The sequence below is a fragment of the Protopterus annectens genome, chromosome 1.part0, assembly GCF_019279795.1.
Source record: "Protopterus annectens isolate FY-2018-M chromosome 1.part0, PAN1.0, whole genome shotgun sequence".
Classification (NCBI taxonomy): domain Eukaryota; kingdom Metazoa; phylum Chordata; order Ceratodontiformes; family Protopteridae; genus Protopterus; species Protopterus annectens.
Genome location: NC_056725.1, coordinates 1,333,892,908 through 1,333,913,070, shown reverse-complemented (window position 1 = coordinate 1,333,913,070; position 20,163 = coordinate 1,333,892,908). Strand labels below are relative to the sequence as shown.

The following is a 20,163-nucleotide window of genomic DNA, read 5'->3' as shown; positions in this document are numbered from 1 at the left end:
AAGCTTCTGGTTGAATGTGCTTTAGGTTTCGAGCACAGCTGTTTTCCCCTGAGCCGATAAATTTCAGAGATGACAGAAGAAAGCCATCTAGACAAGGTCACTTTTGAGACAGGAAGGCCTTTCTTGTTATCAGCATAGGAAACAAAGAGTTGATCGGATTTCCTGAATTGTTTTGTTCTGTCCAAATACTATCTGAGTTGGCGGTGGACATCAAGATAATGTAATTTTTGTTCCGATCTGTTTGAATAGTTTGGAAAAAATACAGGGAGATCAATGGCTTGATTCAAATTAGTCTTTGAGGCGACCTTAGGCAAAAAGGTCGGATTAGTTCTCAATGATGCTCTGTCTTTGTGGAAGACCAAATAGGGGGAGCGAACAGATAGAGCATGAAGTTCAGACACCCTCCTAGCCGATGTAATAGCAACCAGGAATAAAGTTTTCCATGAAAGAAATTTCAGGGAACAAGAAACAGCTGGCTCGATGGGGGGAAGAATCAAGGATGTCAGCACTAAATTTAGGTCCCATTGAGGAGGAGGACTCCTGACTGGAGGCTTCAGGAGGAAAATTCCTTTCAAGAAGGCTCTACAAAGCCTGTGGGACATAATGTTGTGATCTGCGAACCCGACATGAAAGTTCGAGATAGCAGCCAACTGAACTTTGACCGTGGAAGAAGAGGAGCCCGCGTGAAAAATCTCCGCTAAGAAATCCAAAACTGCTGGAGCAGTGAAGGGATCAATATTCTTGGCTTTAGCCCAATAAGAAAAACGTTTCCATTTGCTAGTATAAATCCTCCTGGTAGAGGATTTTAAGGAAGCTACTATGATGTCTCTAACAGGGTTAGAGATCATAGGAAGCCTGGCTAAGGAAGGAAGTGGAGCAACAATGCTGTGAGGTTGAGAGAAGGGATAGACCGGTGCAGCTGACCGGATTGGTGAATCAGAAGATCTGGCACTGGGTCCAGATGCCACGGCTGCGCCAAAAGGTGACTATGGATGAACGGAAACCAAATTTGTCGAGGCCAATAAGGAGCAATGAGAATCAATTTGGCTCTCAAAACGGTTGCTTTCTGGATAACTTGAGGGATCAGAGGAAATGGAGGAAAGGCATAAAGAAGTCCCTGGGGCCAATCCTGGGTCAGAGCATCTCTGGGGGGATGGCCTGGCAGTGGGAAGAGAGAGAAGTCTGGGCATTTGCTGTTTTGGGGAGTAGCAAAAAGATCGCAACATGGGCGACCCCATTCCAGAAAAAATCTCTTCCACTATAGATTGTTTGAGAGACCACTCGTGAGGCATGAGAATAGCTCTGCTCAATCTGTCCGCTAAAATGTTGGTTTTCCCAGGGATGTGCGTTGCTACCAGAAACCGATGAGAGGAGATCGCCCATTGCCAAAGTCTGAGCGCTTCTCGACACAAGGGGTAGGACTTGGTTCCGCCCTGTTTGTTGATATACCAAACTACAGACATGTTGTCTATGTGGACTGCAATTGTCCCTAAGGGAAGAAAGTCGTTGAGGGCTTGCAACGTTAAAAGCACCGCTCTCATCTCTAGGACATTTATGTGCAGGTGGTATTCGAAAGGTTGCCACGTCCCATGAACCATCCTGCCCTGATAATGCCCCCCCCCACCCGATCAGGGAGGCATCCGTAGTGACAGTGGCTACCGGGGATGGGGGTACAAAGTGTCTGCCTTGGTGAATCTGGGGAGAAGTGATCCACCAAGCAAGATGATTCTTGCAAATCTGTGTCACCCGTATTTGGTGACTCATTAGAAGTTGTTGGTAAGACCACTGAGTGAACAACATCCATTGAAGAAGGCGCATATAGAAGCGAGCCAGGGGAAGGGTAATGGCCGCAGCCATGAGGCCCAACACCTTTAGAACCATTCTGGCCTGTACCTTCTTGCTGGCTAGAATGATCCTGACGTGACTTTGAATGTCTGAGATTCTTTGATCTGTAAGGGTAGCTGACATCCGAACAGTGTTTAAGTTTGCGCCTATGAAAGTAATAGACTGGCAGGGCAATAAGGATGATTTTTCGAGTTGATCGAGATGCCCAATTGAGAACAAAGATTTATTGTGTAATCCCTGGCTTGAAGAAGCTGATGCCTGGTGGTGGCTGAAAGGAGCCAGTCGTCGAGATACGGAAACACCTGGAATCCTTGACGTCTCAGGTGAGCCATGACCACTGCCATACATTTGGTGAACACTCTGGGGGCTGTAGTGAGACCAAAGGGCAGGGCTCTGAAATGGAAATGACTGGACCCCAGCCGAAAGCGGAGAAATCTCCTGGAGCGTCTGTGAATTTTTATGTGATAGTACGCATCCTGAAGATCTATTGAGCACATCCAGTTGTCCTTCTGTAAGAAGGGCAGAATTGACTGAAGAGTGACCATTCGCAATCTTGTCTTCCTCACAGACTTGTTGAGTCTGCTGAGATCCAATATTGGTCTCCAGTCTCCGTCTTCTTGGGGACCAAAAGAACCTTGAGTAGATTCCGGGCTCTGAATGATCTGTTGTAACTGGCTGAATGGCCCTTTTTGCAGAAGTTTTAAGACTTCTAACTCTGCAATTTCCCTTAGACCGGGTGGTACATCTGGATGGGAATTTGAGTGAGAAAGGACTTTCCTCGAAAGGAATTTTGTAACCCTCGGATATGATCGACTGTACCCATCTGTCTTGAGTGAGGGAACGCCAGGCTTCTGGGTACAGCAATAGTCTTCCCCCGACTGCCTCCAAGGATGGACAGTCGGGCAACATCTCAGGGATGCTGAAAGGGCTTGTCAGAGAGGCTCTCTGCTTCCCTGGTTCTGTGGACCCCCTCTGCCTCTAGAGCGGCGTCTATTATTGTTACCCCCTCTGCCTCTAGGGGTAAACTGACCACGTGAATCTGGCGTGACTCCTTGGGATTTGCGGAACCACATTTTGCCACCCTTCTGTCCTTTGGGGTAAGGTCTAGAAGGGGTGGAAAAACGGACCCCTACGGCAGAAAGAGTCTTGCCGTCCTGCTCACACCTGGTCAAAGTTTCCTTCACTTGAGGGCCAAACAAAGCTGAACCATCAAAGGGAGAGTTTGTGAAGGACGCCTTAAAGGGATCTGCAAAATTACAGAGCCACATCCAGGCTTGGCGTCTAAGAGCCACACTTGTACTCTGGCCCTACTCGCTCCATCTGCTGCATATGATATCAGTCGCATGGAGGAGTTAGCAATAGAATTAAGGGTTCCTAGCTGCGAAGCAATTTTTTCTTGAGCCCCTGCAGCTGTCGGATCCTGTACTACTTCACCTAGCTCCTTAAGGATATCCCTCTGGAGTCTGGTGAAGTGACATAGGTAGTTCAGCGAACGCATAGCAAAGGTCGCTGAAGAGAACACCCGCTTACCATACCTATCCATAGTCCTAGAGTCCTTATTAGGAGGATGGACAGGACGGAAGGATCTGCAAGTTCCTTTTAGTGGCAGCCACCACCATGGCATCAGCAGGGACACCTTTCGTGAGGAATTGCTTGTCCGAAGGGGCAGTAATAAATTTAGAAGGCCTCCTAGGGACTGGCTCTACAGAGTCAGGAGCAGCCCAAGCCTTTCGAGCAATCACCTACATAAGGGGGTCGAAAGGCGGAGACACCCAGGAGGTGGAGGGCCGAGATCCAAACACCTCCAGGTATACCGACTCATCCTCAGAGGGATTATTGGAGGGCCAGTTTCCCCTCTGTTTAAGGAGTTCTAGGATGTCTGAAAAAGAGACATCCTCAGAGGGGGATCTTGGGGATCCCTCCGACTCATCTAAGTCGGTATCTGAAGTGACAGACTCACCTCTTACAGGTCCTCTTGCGCGGAGGATCCCCTGACTGATCAGGAGAATCCTCGGAAGAGGGGGTTCTTCCCAGTGGGGAAACCTGAGGCGGAGGATCTCTGGGTCCGGGAGCAAGAGAAGTGGCAGAGATATCGACAGGCACCATAGAGGGAGGAGCTAAGGGAACAGACTGCTGGCTGAGTCCAGTGGCCAGCACACTCCATCACCTCGAAGGCTCCCCTCCCAGGGAGGTCTGAGAGAACCCGTTCCGAAGAACCAGGAACTCCAGGGTCCACCGAGAGGGAAGGCTCCGAGGCAGATGTCGGAGCAGAGCTCACCAAGGCCGAGGCTCCAAGGGGAAGAGTGGGGTCGGACAAGGGTCCAATGCCACTCAACCCCTCGGAGGAGACCAGGGAAGCCCTACCACCGAATCCCTCTAAGGAAGGTCTCGAAGAGGAGATAAGAGTAGAGGCTGAAGGAGCAGAAGGGGGTATCTGTCCCTCAGCCGTAGCAGAAACCATTCCCGAAGACTCCAACTCCAAACTCTGGGGTAGAGTCAAGGAGGAACTGCAATGGGGTGTGGACTAATAGTCGTCTGTTGAGACGGACTATGTAGCATCTGGGCCAGTGCCTGTGATTTTAATAATCTACTGACCACTCTCTCTAAATCATGGTCAGAAAGCCTGGATGACCTGGATGATCAGCTCCGATGGCTCCGTTCCGAGAGGAGAGGAGATGCCGGAGCCGAGAGTATCGGTTCCAAGGAAGGGGACTTAGACCTCTTCCTCGAAGGAACCATTGGAGCCGACGAAACCATGGAAGCTGTCGGAGCCGACAACTTTTCGGCACCGACAGAAAGTTTCGATGCATCGGCTCCGGCCGGAGCAGATACAGACATAAAAGTAAGGGTGTCGGAGCCGGTCGACACCGAAGCCTGAGCCACATGGTGATCGGAACCGATCAGAGCCGACACCGAAGTGGCCGAACCAGAATCTGCACCGATAGCCATCGGTGCCGAAGGTTTGTGCAAACCAGAATCGGCTCCAGCCGGAGCCGATCTCGACTCTGAAAGAGTCGGAGCCGAGGCCGCAGGCTTGGACACAGAAGCCTGGGCCTTGGAAGACTTAGAAGTCTTAGAAGTCTTAGATGGAGCCGACTTAGCTGGAGAGCCCTCCGGCTTAAGTAGGCCCCTCAAAATAAGCTTATTTCTCCTTTCCTGCAGGACTCTCTGGCTAAAAGAATGACAAATCGCACAGGAGTCCTGCAGGTGGAGAGGTCCCAGGCAGTATAAGCAAGAAGTGTGACCGTCTGTCAGAGACATCTTCTGACAGCAAGAGTCACACTTCTTAAAGCCTGAGACCCTTTCCTTAGACATGGTGTAAAAAACACACACACACACACACAACACCTGTCCAAGAAAAAATTATAATTATCCCAAAAAGAAAAACTAATCTCTCACATACACACACACACACCCTAACAAGGGGGGGGGGGGGATGGGATGGGAGAAGGCCTGACTAAAAGTTTTAAGGAGAGAGGGAAATTCTAGTCAGAATGGGACTAAAACTAGTCTAAAACTATGAAAATTAAAGTTCAAGTAGAAAAAGGGGCAAAAACAGTGTATAAATCACTTACCAGGAGCTGGTAAAAGGAGGACCTCATCAGCGAAGCGGCAAACGAGATCTGGGTACTTACCGCCTTGCATCATGGGATATGGGGCTGCCTCGAGCTGGTAAAAGTGACTCTCGAGCTTAGCAAGTGCCGAGTCGGAGCCGAACCCATCAAGCAAGAATGAAGGCGAGATTGACAACTTAACATCTAACATTAGAGCATTAAGCATTAAAAGTATTAGCTGAATCATATGACCTGGTGATTTGTTTTTCTGCAGTCTCATTCTTGCTAAAACTCTGCCATCAAATTGACAGCCCATTGTGCAAAGGCTTTCAACCATTAGAAATAAAAGTATCACTAAAATGTAATTATCTGAATTATGTTGTTGTGTCTTTCGGCTTTTCCCGGTTAGGGGTCGCCACAGTGGAACTCCGGTCCGCTAATGATTGGCAGCAGATTTTTACGTATGAGTTGCCGGCTCTGACGCACAACCTTCAACGAAGGTACGCCCATTCACGCACGTCTCCACACAGAAGACTCTCTAGCTGAGAATTGAACAGGACAACGTCTTACTGTGAGGCGACAATGCTACCGCAGCACCACCACTGCAGATAAATCTGAATTATGCACGTACCTAAAATGATTGCAAGACTTGAGGATGCATTTGTAAATAACAGCTTGCAGCAGACAACTGAAAATTAACAAAACAGCTACTTTGCTAAATATGGCAGTTTCAGCTCCAAAACACATTAGAATAAATTTGCCTGCTAAAAGCGGCTTTATTTTCTTAAAAAGTGTAAGTTTTTTTTTCTTACTTAGACCCTGAGCAATACACAAAAAACCCATGAAGAAACCACAGCTGATAGCCTTCTAAACTTTTCCAGTCCCTGGTGATTGCAATATTTGACAGACCTTAGTACCATAAGAAAAATATATATATATATATATATATATATATATATACACACACATACATATACACACACATATATACATATATACACATACATACACACATACATATATACATACACACACAGACACAAATGACCCCTTAATTACATCATTTATATACATCCCACGAGCTTCTATTACAAGAGATAGAAGGTATCACATAGTGGCAACTCTAAATTGGCTAGGTTTTTCTTGTAGTTTTTACTGATTGGTTTTGTCTGTGTGACCTTTTTACTCTCTGGTTTAAACCTTAGAACCATAATGAATATTAAATCAAGCAATCACAGATAGGTCTCTTGACATAGTTATGAATTTCATGAACCTAATCAGTCACGTATTCTCCTTTGCCTTTTTATCTCCTGATTTGATTTCTAGAAAGTACTAACCACTTTATCATTCAACACCAATATTGTGAGCTCTGTTTTTCCCATTAAATACTAATAAAGAATGAACAATAATCCGATAGTCTACAGCATTTTAAATATTTATGAAAAAGCAGACTTTTGAGCTGATGGCAGATCATTTTTCAAGTGATGAAACAAAACAGTAGGGGAACAGGACTACAGCAATGAACCAAGTTGCTGGTGTGAGGGAACGTTATTCAGAGCTGTATCAATCAGCATGAATGCTTTACTGCTACATAACTGCAACACAGTGGCTGTGGGGAGCACGATGGTTGCAGCTCCACAGCTCCAGACTTCAATGTTGACCTCTGCTCACAGTGTGGAATTTGCATAGTCTCCCCTCTACAGTGGTTTCATCTGGGCACCTCAATTATATTAAACCTCCTGCTTTTTTGGCTATACTACACTGATCCTGTTTGGCATCTACTTTTCTGACGTACATGCTAATACAGCAGGTCTTTGGCTAACGAAGTTTGCAGAGGACTGTAAACTAGGAGCCATAATCTAAACTCCTAAGGATGTGGACATCCTACAAAGGGCCTCATGGAGACAGATGCCTGGTGTCAAAGCCATGGCCTCAAGCTCAATGCCAAAAAGTGCACTGTCACCCCCTTTGGTAAAAACTGGACCCATGAGCTACCACACAGGTGGTAGTCTACTTAACACTAAAAGTGTGATAAGAGACCTTGGGACACAGGTGGACAGTAGTCTCTCCTTTGATAATCACATCACCACAGTAGTCAGGAAATCCTTCTACGTGGCGCACCTCATCACAAAAGGTTTCTCATCCAGGAAAAAAAAAAAAAAAGAGGTCATTGTTCCCCTCTACTTGTCACTCATTAGACCCACTTGAGTATAATGCCCCTTTTGGTATGTACCTCACAAGACATCTACAACAAATGGAAAGGCCACAGAAATACCTCACAAAGAGGATCACCGGCCTCAAACGGGTGCCTATTACATTATCGAACTTCCAGAAGGTCGAACACCAGATGTTCGAACTTGGAAGATCGAAATGTGATAACATCGAAACATCACAGGGAAAAAATTTGCTATTCCAAAACAGACACACACAAGCACACCAAAAACCTTATAAACCTACACTAAACCTTACATACACATCTATGCACTAACCTTAACCCAAACCCTAAGGTCCGTCACTATCGCGCACTTACATGCACCCTAACCCTAAAGTCAGTCACTATTGCACATTTACCTTACCCGCACCCTAACCCCAACGTCCGTCACAATCACACACTTACCTTAACCCGTTCCGTAACTTTCGCACCACAGTGGAGAAAATGTTGAAGCTGCAGAAACGTCCAACCCAATTCTTTGCCTGGGAAAGAATTTGGACTTCTGCAGCTTTGACATTTTTAACTTTCAAACTTCCAAGTTTGAACTTCTGGTGTTCGACCTTCTGGAAGTTCGATTAGGTAAAAGGACCCCACCTCAAACAGATGCCCTACACAGACCATCTCAAAAAACTCCAGCTTTACTCTGTTGCATATCGCCTACTCAGAGGCGATCTCTGCCTAACATACAAAGCTATGTCAAACCCACAGCTGATGGACATGCTCCATAAAGAAATCCCAATCCCTCCGAGCTACACGCTCTAGGGACCTAAACCTGGTCACTAAAATAAACAGAACATGCTGGAGGGATAGATTCCTGGCTAGACACTTCCCCATACTCTGGAACAAACTAACTACATATCTATACATAAACAAAGCTCCTCATTAGCACTCAAGAAAAATCTTGAGGATTGGATGGGAATTAGGAAATTCACCCCGGGGATCACCTCTGTGGCTCTGCTCGACAGGGGCACAGGAAAATAAATTTTCTTGGGTGGCGAAAGCTAGGGTACCTTTTTGGCTAGGCTTATATAGACCCTAGGGCCAATAGCCTAGTACCTACCTATGATCATCTATATTTGCATATACTGTTTATATCACTGTCCATGTAGCCCAAGATATGGGTGAACCAATTAAAAAGAAAAAAAAAAAGAAAAAAATTAAACCAACAAAGAGAAAGAAAATTTGCCACACTCACTGAAGTGGAACAACACTGTGGCTGAAGCTTCAAAGGCTTTAGTACTCCCACTATATGTTTACAGAAAAATGAATCCTTCTCATTTTCATACGTCCTCACTCTTCCCACTGAGTCAATGTGCTGAACTTGCACATAACAATGCAAACTGTTCGACTGCTGATGTAAACAGGAGCATTAAACACCACTCAGCAATCCTACTCAAGCACTTCTTATAACTTTAAAGAAAACTTCTTATATTTTTACATTATTATTAGAACAGAACTTTGCTGCAGCAACTGTGACACCATACATTTTTACCTGGAGTGTCCAAATCATGCAGAACATAAACATGTTTGAAGTCAACAGAGTTCTTGTGCTTTCCAGTTCCAAAGAACACCACAGCCAGCAAATCTCTATCACTGCTGATAATCTTACTTGTGTAGACATTTCTCACGCACTGCAAGGAAAATTAATGATCTTTCAGTAACTACACATACTAAGAATGCACACTATGGAATGATTATTCTAGGAAAATTAATGATCTTTCAGTAACTACACATACTAAGAATGCACACTATGGAATGATTATTCTAGGAAAATTAATATTTTAGTAAATACACATACTATGAATGCACATTATCAAATGATTCTTCTAGGAAAATAAAGGATTCTTCTAGGACAATTAATGATCTTTTAGTAACTACACATACTAAGAATGCACATTATGGAATGACTGCTAGACCTATATTCTATATAGGCCTTAATAAACTGTAGTTCAGCAACTTAACAGCAATTCAAAGAATAACTAGTCGGGGGACAAATTTAGAATAAAGCCATTGATGTCCCTAGAAAATTATTTTAGTACACTGGATGCAGAAGAATACAGCTGATTAAGTAAGATCACCATTACATTAACACTCATATGTCAGTATAGGTCCCAGGTGGCTGTCCACCTAGATGGACTAATCCTACAGATCAACACACATCTTGCATTGAGCCAGCTCCTCCCTGACAGATTCACAATCATGCACCCAAGATAAAATGGGCAGTCAATTTGTACATTCTTCGGTTCTTTCTTTGCCACTGAAGAGATGGGGGACATGCCACACGAAAGAATAAGACCCCTTTCATACCTACTTTTAGACTAAAAGTAAGGGCAAACAGCCAGTGAGATAAACCTTTACTATAATCCAGATGATCAGAGGATGGGCATGCTCAACATGTTGGGGTAGTGCAAAGCTTGCCACTCATTACCACAATCCCTCATAAAAAGAATGTCTATGCAAATTAATGGCCTTTTGGTGGCACTGAGCTCATCAAGCCACCACTCGGTGGCAGCCTTCATCATAGGTGTGTAGAAGAATGATGCACTTACATATGAATGGCAGTGTGGCCTCCACAGCAACAAACTGCATGCCAGTCATTCTGGGACAGTTACATTACAAACATCCTCCTTGCTGGGATGCTGGCATGAGCACAGAGCATTCTCATGGCTGCCTGAATGAAGACCAAGTCCAGACAGCTTTTCTCCAATACTGGGTGAAATGCACAGTCTTGGGGGCAAACGGGCAATCTTCTGCTGGGGTGGAGAGTATTTTGGTCAAACAAATATAGGAGCAAAATGCATAAAGTTAAACAAAGTAGATAAGAATTAATAGCACTGGTTCTACTCAATGCCACAAACCTTAAAAAAGTAATTTGCAATTTGAACACATTCATATATTTGTAGGTTCTTAGGTGTGTACTAGGCTAACAACCACTAGGGCCTTTTTAAGCCAAGCCATTCATCCCAAATCAAGTTCTGGTACCCTTGATAAATGTAAGCAGGCGCTTGGCAGATGAAACATTTATAGGCTACCTGTGTTCATTGGAGACGGGTGCCAAACTAGGGTTGAATTGCCGGTTTCCCATCCAACTGTCCAACCTGAATTGGGTTAGGGAGGAACTCTGCTTCAAACAGACGAGGAGCCTGTTCAAGAGATGTCTTAGTCTCTGGGATTCATACCGGTCTCTCCAGCAGGTCCTATTTATATCACGGGCAAGGTTGAAGTTTTTATGATTGGCAATTCTCGTGCAGTTTGTTTTGTAGATATGCAGAAGTTCCATCAGGATGGTGTCTGGCAATTCCTTGTATGTCAGTCATATATCTCCTTTCAACAGCCTATAGGAGCTTGAATACAGGGATAGGGCTTTTAGGCGGTCTGCAAAAGGACATGCGATGGAACCTCTGTGGACGTTCCAATTGTTGTATGTGCCTGGTTAGGTACACACCAAAGGGAACATTGCGCTCAATGTAGGTCTGATGAATGGTGAATACAGTGAAACAATACTCTTCTTGGACTTGGATACCATACCTTTGTTTATAGGTTGCACAACACAATGATTTCTTCACTTCCATACACATGATGGTGAAAGGCTAGATTACCATCTGTATGTCCCCAAGTTCCTGACTACTGGGTCAACTTTGGGGGGGGGGTGTTGTCAATATGATAGCTACCAGGGGTGGAGGACTTCCTGGAGGATTCTATTATGCATTTCTTGGCATTTAGTTTTACTCCATGGCTCTGAAACTGTTTCAGCCTTCCTGGAGAAGACCAGTGTCAGTGGGGGATTCTATGACTGCTCTTAATTTGCAATCATCTGAATATTTGGTCAGCCAGAGGCCCTTGACTTCAGTGAAGTAACTGGGGGAAAATAAATAAATCTGGTTGGTCCCAGGACCGATCCCGGAGAGATTCTGCTTGTAACTGGCCTCTTTGTAGAGACAGACTCCAAATTCTAACTTCCTGGGTCTAGTGTGTAAGCCAGTTGGCTATCCATCAGGTGACATCAATGTTTATCCCCAACCTCTTCAGTTTGTCTACAACACCTGAGCTGGGTATTGTGTCAAATGCGTTGGCCAGATCAAAGTACTCTGCATGAACTGTTTTGCCCTCATCCATTGCTTTGGTGACCTTCTCATAGATGTCCACCAGGCTGAGTAGGCATAACCTGCTCTTGACCAAACCAAATTGGGTTGGGTCCAGTGTATGGAGGTTTCCTATGTTACTAATCATTGTCATGATGATTCTTTCCATGGCATTGCAGGAGACTAATTGGTCTGTAGTTTCCAAGGTCTGCCCACTTTTGTGCAAAGGGATGACTACTACTGTTCTCCATTGCTGTACAAAGCCTGTTTGGAGGCTATGGCTAAATAGAGATTCTGGATGGCCTGACAGATGATACTTCATGCTATTTAGAAGGCATCCTGGCATAGTGTCTAGGCCCAATGATGTAGTGTTTTTGGCCTTGGACAGAACACTGTGGACCTGTTCCCTAGTGAGAGCAGAGGAAGCTGTATTGGACAGTATTTCTTGAGGGTAAGTTGAGGTTAGAGCTGAATTTGTGTGCCAGTACGTTTGCTATCCCTTCTGGCTCAGTGTAGGTGGATCCATTAACTATTACCTTTGAGGTTTTGGACATGGGCAAAGAATGCCTTGTGGTTATCCTTGGCCTGTGAGACCAATTTTACCTCAAATTTGGCTTTGGTAGTCTTTTTCCTCAGCGTTTTGTTAATTTTGATAAGAGTGCTTTTATCCTGTTAGGTTCTACACCTTCTAATTTTGTCATTTCCTTCCTTCCTTCTGTTACAGAGCCTATTGATGTTGTGATTCCACCAGGGTGGCTTGTTTTTTCGAGTTAATTCAGTACTTATTCCCTGGTGGGTACAGCTTCCTGTATGCAACTATTATCATAATTGTATAGGGCTTCTGTGAACAGTTCTGCATAGACAGCAGTGTTCTCATGGTTTATGGGGGCTTGAAATTTTGCCAGGTTATCACTTATTAGAGTACTTACATTCCGGGGTTAGCTGGGTTCCAGGTTTTATTTTTACTTCAAAAGGAAACCACCTTGTGGTCTGATCTAACCAGACTGGATATTACACTAGGGGGTGTGTGTAGCACTCTCCCATATTAGTAAGGACAAGATCCAGTACATTTGCTCCCCTGGTTTGCATACTGAATCTATTCCAAGGATTTTGTGATTACAAAATCTGGGAATTTCTGTGCCTGCACGTTTGGTTTTGTATAGGATTCCCAGTTAATAGTGGGGCAATTCAAGTCACTCATGAATATGGTATTGCGTTAAACGGGGAGTGTTTCCAGTACGCCATGGAGATCAAGACACCTTCAGTCCCAGTCTGTGTAGTAGCTGGTCTAAATGTGTGGAAGGCATTATAGCCTTCCATTGCCAGTGTGGTCTCCATGGCTTTAAAACAAGTATCGGTGACCGCATAGACATCAGTATTCTCTAGGGTGAGGAGAACTTGTAGGGAGTGGAGTTTCTTCTTTAGACTCCAAGCATTGAGCAGCAGCACCTTTAGATTTTCTTGGTTTTGATTTGCTATGCCAGAAGTACTTTCAGTTAGTTTGGCATTGCCTAAAAAGGCACTATGGGGAAGAACAATGTTTTAGCTAATATTCAAAAGTGTAGAGGAGAGATGTGCAGACCATCCCTGGCAAAGCAGAATGATCTGTTTACCATCTCCTTCCACGCTGACAAATACTGCACTCCCTTAGAATGACACCAGAAACTAATCCAATTAACAAGTTAGTCATGTTCGTACTGTGGCATCATCCCTGAAGGTGGTCAAATGTTGTACAATGCTAGGCTCATACTAGCCTCGGATAGATTTTCTGAGAGCTCCAAGATGTCTCTCTTTATATAGTCTAGAGAGGTATGCCTCAGGTCATTTACACCCACGTGAACTAAGAGTCCTACTGGTACTTGTGGTCCAATAACCTGAGTGCATGAGTAATGTGGCAGATTCTGGCCCTTGACAAGCAACTGACCACGACTTTCAACTTACTCAGCCTGGTGACAGGGACATCAGTATGTCTCAATGCCTTGCGAGAGGGACAGCGCATCTCATAATGCAGTCTTCAATGAGCAGAATGCTGGACTGTGTGATGGCTTGCCTTACGGGCTTAGAAGTTGAGACTCCAAAAGATGTGGCTGTATGTGTTGATGTGGGTGTTGTTTTGAAAGACAGCGTTTGGGGGTGCTGTGGGTACCTGGTATTTGTACTTAGTCTAGTAGGTCTTTGAGGTTTAGCAAGGTTACATTTAAGTGCCTCAGCATATGTGGGTCTGCGTGTCTGCTTTGTACGGAGTGTGATAGGTACAGCATGTGTTCTACCTACAACCTGAATTAAATCAGGAATGCTTTTACATAGGAGTTTTGCCTCCAGCAACATTGTATAAATACATCTCTCACATTTGTTTTGAGAATTAGCAGGTTGTCAGTAAACATGAAGCAATTTCTACATTGCATCAGGATGCCCATATCTACCAAGCTGGTAATGGAGATTGTGGGAAAGTTCATATCCACACCAAAAGGCCCTTTATTGATTAGGCAGCTGTGGCGAGAATAAAAAGTAATGTTGGGAGTAACTGGTTTGCAACTCTAGGGGCAGTGCTTGTCACTGCAAACTAGGTGCCCTGTGTGCAACTAGGTATTAGTGAAATGTCAAGGTTGCTTTTACAGGAAAAATGCCAGTTGAAGGTGCCCGAGTCCATGCAGAGCACTGTCAGACACTTGAGAGGGAACTACTAATGTAAACTGATGATTTATGAATGACTTATTTAGGGAGATATTCTGAAATTAGGTTAGACAGGAGCTAATCAAGCAGTACTTACAGAAAAGAATTAGCTTTGTCAAGAGTGATGAAAATGGGGGGGGGGGGTTGTGGGAATGGCTACTGCCTAGCTACTATTAGTGCTGATCTCACCACAGCTTCACTCTGCTAGCATACAATGCTCCTTTATCTCTTCTCTCACCAGAAGCAAAACAGAAGCCCCACTCTTGTCCAAGATGATGCAGAGGTCTTTAGGCTTATTGTATCCTTTTTCGGGTAGCTGCCTCTGCCTTGAATAGCAACAAGAGTAATCAGGAAAGTCCCACACAGACACTCACTGCCCAATCAGAGTCAGTCTTTGAAAATATTTGATGCCTGCATAAGCTAAACTAAAGCACTGCTGGGGATTCCTTGCTGTGTTACCACTCAGCCTCCCCTTTGGTGATCTATTTTTTAAACCTGGTGATTTTAAGATGCCTTGCCCACCCCCAACTGTAAATTATGCTTAATAAGTTCCTCCCTTTTTTCACTGCTGTTGATATCTTGAATTATTTGCCTTCGCTTGTCTTGTATTTAATTTTGCCTCCCTTTGTCTGGTCTACTTGATCTGACTTCATTATCTGGCTAGCTGTTGGATAAAGTAGTGCATTTTTACACTCTAGCAAACAATTCTTTTTACATCAAGAGAGGTCAGTGGATTTTCCATCTAGTGCACTGGGAGGTATCATACTCTGTTAGGTTGGGGAAACACTTGAGATTTCTGAATGTAATAATCACTGCAAATCAATAAAACTAATCAGTTTATCTTGCTTTTTACTGCCTTTATAAATTCTGCACAAGCGAGTGGCTCTTGGCTCATTTATTCAAAGTACTTTTAATGAATAATCACACTTTTACAAGCTGTTACACTGCTGTATCTATATCTAAGTTTGTTTGTGGTAGCATTTCACTCCTGACACTCCTTTACTGCGCTTTTGCATTGGGAGGACTGGGATTGTTCACCTGGTAGCAGTAGGTGTTTACCTAATCTAACTGAGCTTGGAAACACACAAAAGGATTCCAAGTATTTATGTATTTATTTTATTTTTTTTTTTGCACTTCTCTGCACTTGATTTGCACTATTCTGATACCTAGATAGCACAGACTAGATTCAGACTTGCTGAATCTAGCCTGTTACTAATACAAGTGAGCATTAAACCGGCCATCTTACATTAAGGGCTCCTCTGCACCCTTGTGGCAAAAGAGTGTGGATCCAGCCTGGTTTAAGCTGGGCATTGCTGGAGGAAGGTTCCTATTGGCAGATTAGCTGAAAAGCATTTTAAATTTGTATGTATTTAAGCCTCAAGTTTGTGCGTTGCAGTGCACCATACATCTGGAGTTAGTGGTACCCTGTATACAAGTAAACACCCTGAAACTCAATTTTTCCCTAGACATTTGTCAGTGGAACCCTCCCAAAGTTCCTTAGTGCACTACAGGTGCACTGAGCAGCATTGCTACACTTATCATCCATAGCCTTCAATAGAATAAGCACCTTTGTGAGTCCTAGCATAAAAATTGATCAAACTAGCCCACTCCCTTCCTTAATAGTCCATATGGAAAAAAACTGCTATAATGGCTGGCTAGTTTCCCATCATTTCACCAGCCAGCCTGATTGACATGTGCATCCTGAAGCAATTTAGTAATTGCCTCGTGTATACGGACAACCACTTACTCCTAAAACAAACAAATACCCTATGTGAGAGATGTAATGACACTATGAAAATTAGAATAAATTCTCTCATGTAACAACACACCAGATATCAAACAGGTTGTCAGCACATACACTTCACCTCTTACACAAAATGAGGTCTGACAAACCCACATATTCAGAGATACTCACTAAAAGCCTACCAAAAGATCAAAGACCTCCCAAACTATGTGCACACACTGCTGTGCAAACAGAAACCATTACACATAGCACATACTCCAGTGTCTCAGAAAAAAGCCCCAAGGGCAAAACACCTCAAAACCTAATCTCTTGGTTATAGGTACTCTGTAGTGAGACACACAGATATCTCCCTCACCAGACTGGATACGGAGAGCATCACAGTCAGCTGCCTGTCAGGTGCCAGGATCCATCAAATCATAAATGCACTCAAGTCACTCAACAACAAGTACTGTTAGGACTCTGTCACAGTCCATGTTGGGTGAATGACTTGAGACATATCCCCCTGGACTATATGAACAGAGACATGACTGAAGTCTCAGATTACATGCCCCAGGCAGTTATGACCTTAGCCCCGAGCAACATTCTACCTTCACCCAGGATGATGCCACAATATAGACAAAAAATTAATCAACTTCAACAACTGGCTTAGCTTGTGGTGTCACTCCAGGGGGATCCAGTATCTGTCAGCCTAAGAAGACATGGTCGACAGGCCAAGCTGCTTTGCCAAAGATGGTCTGCGCCCGTCTCCTCTAGGCTTTCTGATACTGGCAAAGGTCTGGTCTCCCCATAGAGCTTTTTTAGGCAATGTCAAAACAACAAAAATTCTGACATAAAATCCATTCAAGACAAACTCAAGATTTTGCTGCTTAATGCTAGGAGTCTAACCATGAAACTGCACTCCCTGGAAGCACTCCTCGCCTTGAAAGATTCTGACATCAGTGCAGTCACTGAGACATGGTTCAAGGCTGCAGACAGCATCTTGGCTGTGCAAATCTACAATGCCTTCCACGTGTTCAGACTTCAAAATGAATGTGGAAGAACCGAAGGTGAAGGTGTATCCATCTTCATTAAAGCCAAGTACATCTTGAGATAGGTCAAATGGTACAACTCTCTTGAACTACTCCATGTCCAATTAACGACTGGCAAAATACCCTAACACTTCATTAATAGCTAAAGGTCCCCTATTATGAACCAAGGGAAGCACGCCACCTACCTGGAGTTACTGGGGTCACTTGCCATACAGCCCAACACACCTTAGTCATGGGAGATTTTCAACCATCCTTCCATCGACTGGGTGACACGAGCACGAACATGCTTGCTCAGAGGTACCTGGACTTTGTCAATACAAATGCCCTAGGAACTGACAGCATCCCCACAAGGGGCTCAAATGTCGTAGACATAGTACTAACCAACATGGGGGGGGGGTCACTGCATTCCCCCCTGTGTGATGCCCTCCCTGGTTCAAAGTAACTACTGAACCTGTCACCACCGCAGGAGCAAAAAAGCTACAAAACTTTTCCAAGCCAAACTACAGCCTATTAAGTGATGGTATAAAAAGTTTTATACCCCACGCAATCACAGACAATGACTCGGGTTCAGGCACCTAGCCAGTGTGACATTTCCCTGTGGTACATTTGGTTGGAAACACATGGCTGAAATGACATTCAGCTGCAGAGTAATATGGCTGTTGTGAATTCCCTATAGGCAAAGAGAAGAATGCAGTGCCATGCCCACAACTTCAATAACAAAATGCACAGGGGGAAATAATGTCCATGGCCCGCAAGGCAACATGAGACAGCAGGCAGTTTGGCAGGCATAAGTAGCAGGCCAATGAAGGCATGTCAGTAGCAATAAAAATGCAGAGCACAATGGGTGGTGCCTTTATAAGTTGTGTGTGTGAACCAGTACCCCTTTCACAGTATCTAGAGAACATTACCTAAAATGCATACTCTAGCCTAAATGCGACTACACTAGCATGTAAGATATTCTCTATGTTGTAGCACACTTCTATGTGTTGCAGTTACATAAGCATGTACTGTACACTGAGCACACCACTCATTAGTTCTTTTGCCAAAATTCACTTTGTTATTAAAGCTGTGGGCAAGGCACTGTATGCTACTCTTTGCCCACAGGGATTTCACAAAAATAAATATTTCTCTGCAGCTAAATGTCACTTCAGCAATGTGACCACAACCAAATGTGCCACAGGGAAATGTCTGACCACCTAAGAGCCTGAACCCCAATGACTCCTATGCAGAAGTGCACACAAATGCCCTGTATAAACACTTAAGCAACTGTACAGACTCAGCTGTATCTGACCTAAAACCAGGTCCTCCCGAAAAAACAAGCCACCCTGGTCGACCTCAAGTATAAACAAGTTATATAACAAGAGGGAGAAACTGATGTCCAAGAACAAGAGGAAACAGACCCAGCAGAGGAAGAATTTCCTCCATAGCTTGAATAAGCAAATCAGAACTCTTGTAAAGTCCTCTGAAGCTAAATACAAAGCTAAAATAGCATCCCTAGCTAAGGATAATCATAAGGTATGCTTTAAGTTCGAAGTCTAAATAGGAATGCCCAGCTATAGGCCAAACTGGTAGTAGACGGTACACTCATACTATACTGGAAGAAACTGCCAACATGCTAGCTGACAGACTTGTCACAAACTTCTTCCTCCTGTCCCCACCAGCCATACCCCAAAGAATGCCTGACACCAGTCCTCGGCCTAATATCTCTACAGGTCATATCTACTCTCTCCATGGCCAAAAACATGGCCTCAGTGGGACTAGATAACATCCCAAGTTGCTTATTATGCAACCTAAAATAAGACCTAGTGGATCCACTTGGCATTCTCTAACCATAATCTGAGAACTGGCTTTGTTCCAGCAGAGTGGAGAACAGCAAAATTAATCCCCCTGCACAAAGGGGGACCATCGACCGACTGTGGGAACTATAGACCCGCAAGTCTAACCAGCCTCATCTGCAAACCCATGGAAAGAATCATCATGAACCTTATCAGAGACATAAGCCACCTTACACCCAACCCGGTTTGGATTTAAGGGTAGATCATGTTTATTAAACATAGTTGACGTCTTTGAGAAAGGTAGCAAATCACTGGAAGCAAGACCGTGCATTGTACCTATCCTGACCTAGCAAAGGCTTCTGAGACAATCCCTCACTCAGGCATTGAGAAACTCTCTCAATTGGGTTTGAATGGAGATATGATAAAAATCAGCAAGGAAAGGAAAGGTAGTATTGCTGAACTGAATTCACCCTCAGTGTTGGTGAATACCTTCACAAGATGGACCCTGTTTTTCATAAAATCTCATCAAGTCGACAGACATATAAGATTATTTTATGTAGCATATATTATGACCAGAAGTAGATTAAAAAAAAAAGCTAGCTGGGTTCACAAGACCCAGGATAAAAAAGTACCCAATCCCAGTAAGCTCACTGGTACCAGGGACTGGAAGAAATGACCGTAGAATCCTCAATACATACAAATATTCCTATAATGGGGCTAAGTCAGGCTCAGGGGTGGATGGCCCCCCTATTGTAGAAGGTAGTAGTGGCCCACAAGAGTCACAAAAAAGAGCCATAAAGACGATAGAGTGGACTATTCGGGATAGGAAATTATGTATTGTTACTATTATACAAGAAGCCCAGACTTTCCAGACAAAATATATACAAAAAGATTAAGAAATTAGAGGAAAGAAAAATACTTCCACAAGAAAAACTGTCAGAAGCTTCAAATTAAAATGTAGTTCATTAATCCAACAGATTTATGAAAAACATTATACAGACAAACAAACCTTGGACCATTTGGAAGAAGAAGCGACCGAGGAAGTGCGAAAATATAAAAAACAATCTACAGATTTTTGAAAGGTATAAAAAAAAGAAATATGGACATAAGAATGAAAGACAGATCTGACAGATCTGATATGGTGCAATATGTATGCAAAGGAGAAAGCCAAATTAATCAATACAAAAAAGGCAGCCCCAAAGATATTTGAAGAGAAATACAGGCAAAGGCATCCCGTTATGGAAAACTTC

The 20,163-nt window shown here is 43.9% G+C and overlaps 1 protein-coding gene across 4 annotated transcripts in view; it reads right to left on the bottom strand.

The window, feature by feature from the left end:
- XRCC6 (X-ray repair cross complementing 6) overlaps nt 1-20,163 on the bottom strand; it is a 367,025-nt gene that overhangs the window by 181,465 nt on the left and 165,397 nt on the right. For all 4 annotated transcript variants that reach the window (XM_044066525.1, XM_044066544.1, XM_044066515.1 and 1 more), the window contains one exon: nt 9,104-9,242. In XM_044066525.1, coding sequence (XP_043922460.1) covers nt 9,104-9,242 — 139 coding nt within the window. The remainder of the gene's footprint in view (nt 1-9,103; nt 9,243-20,163) is intronic.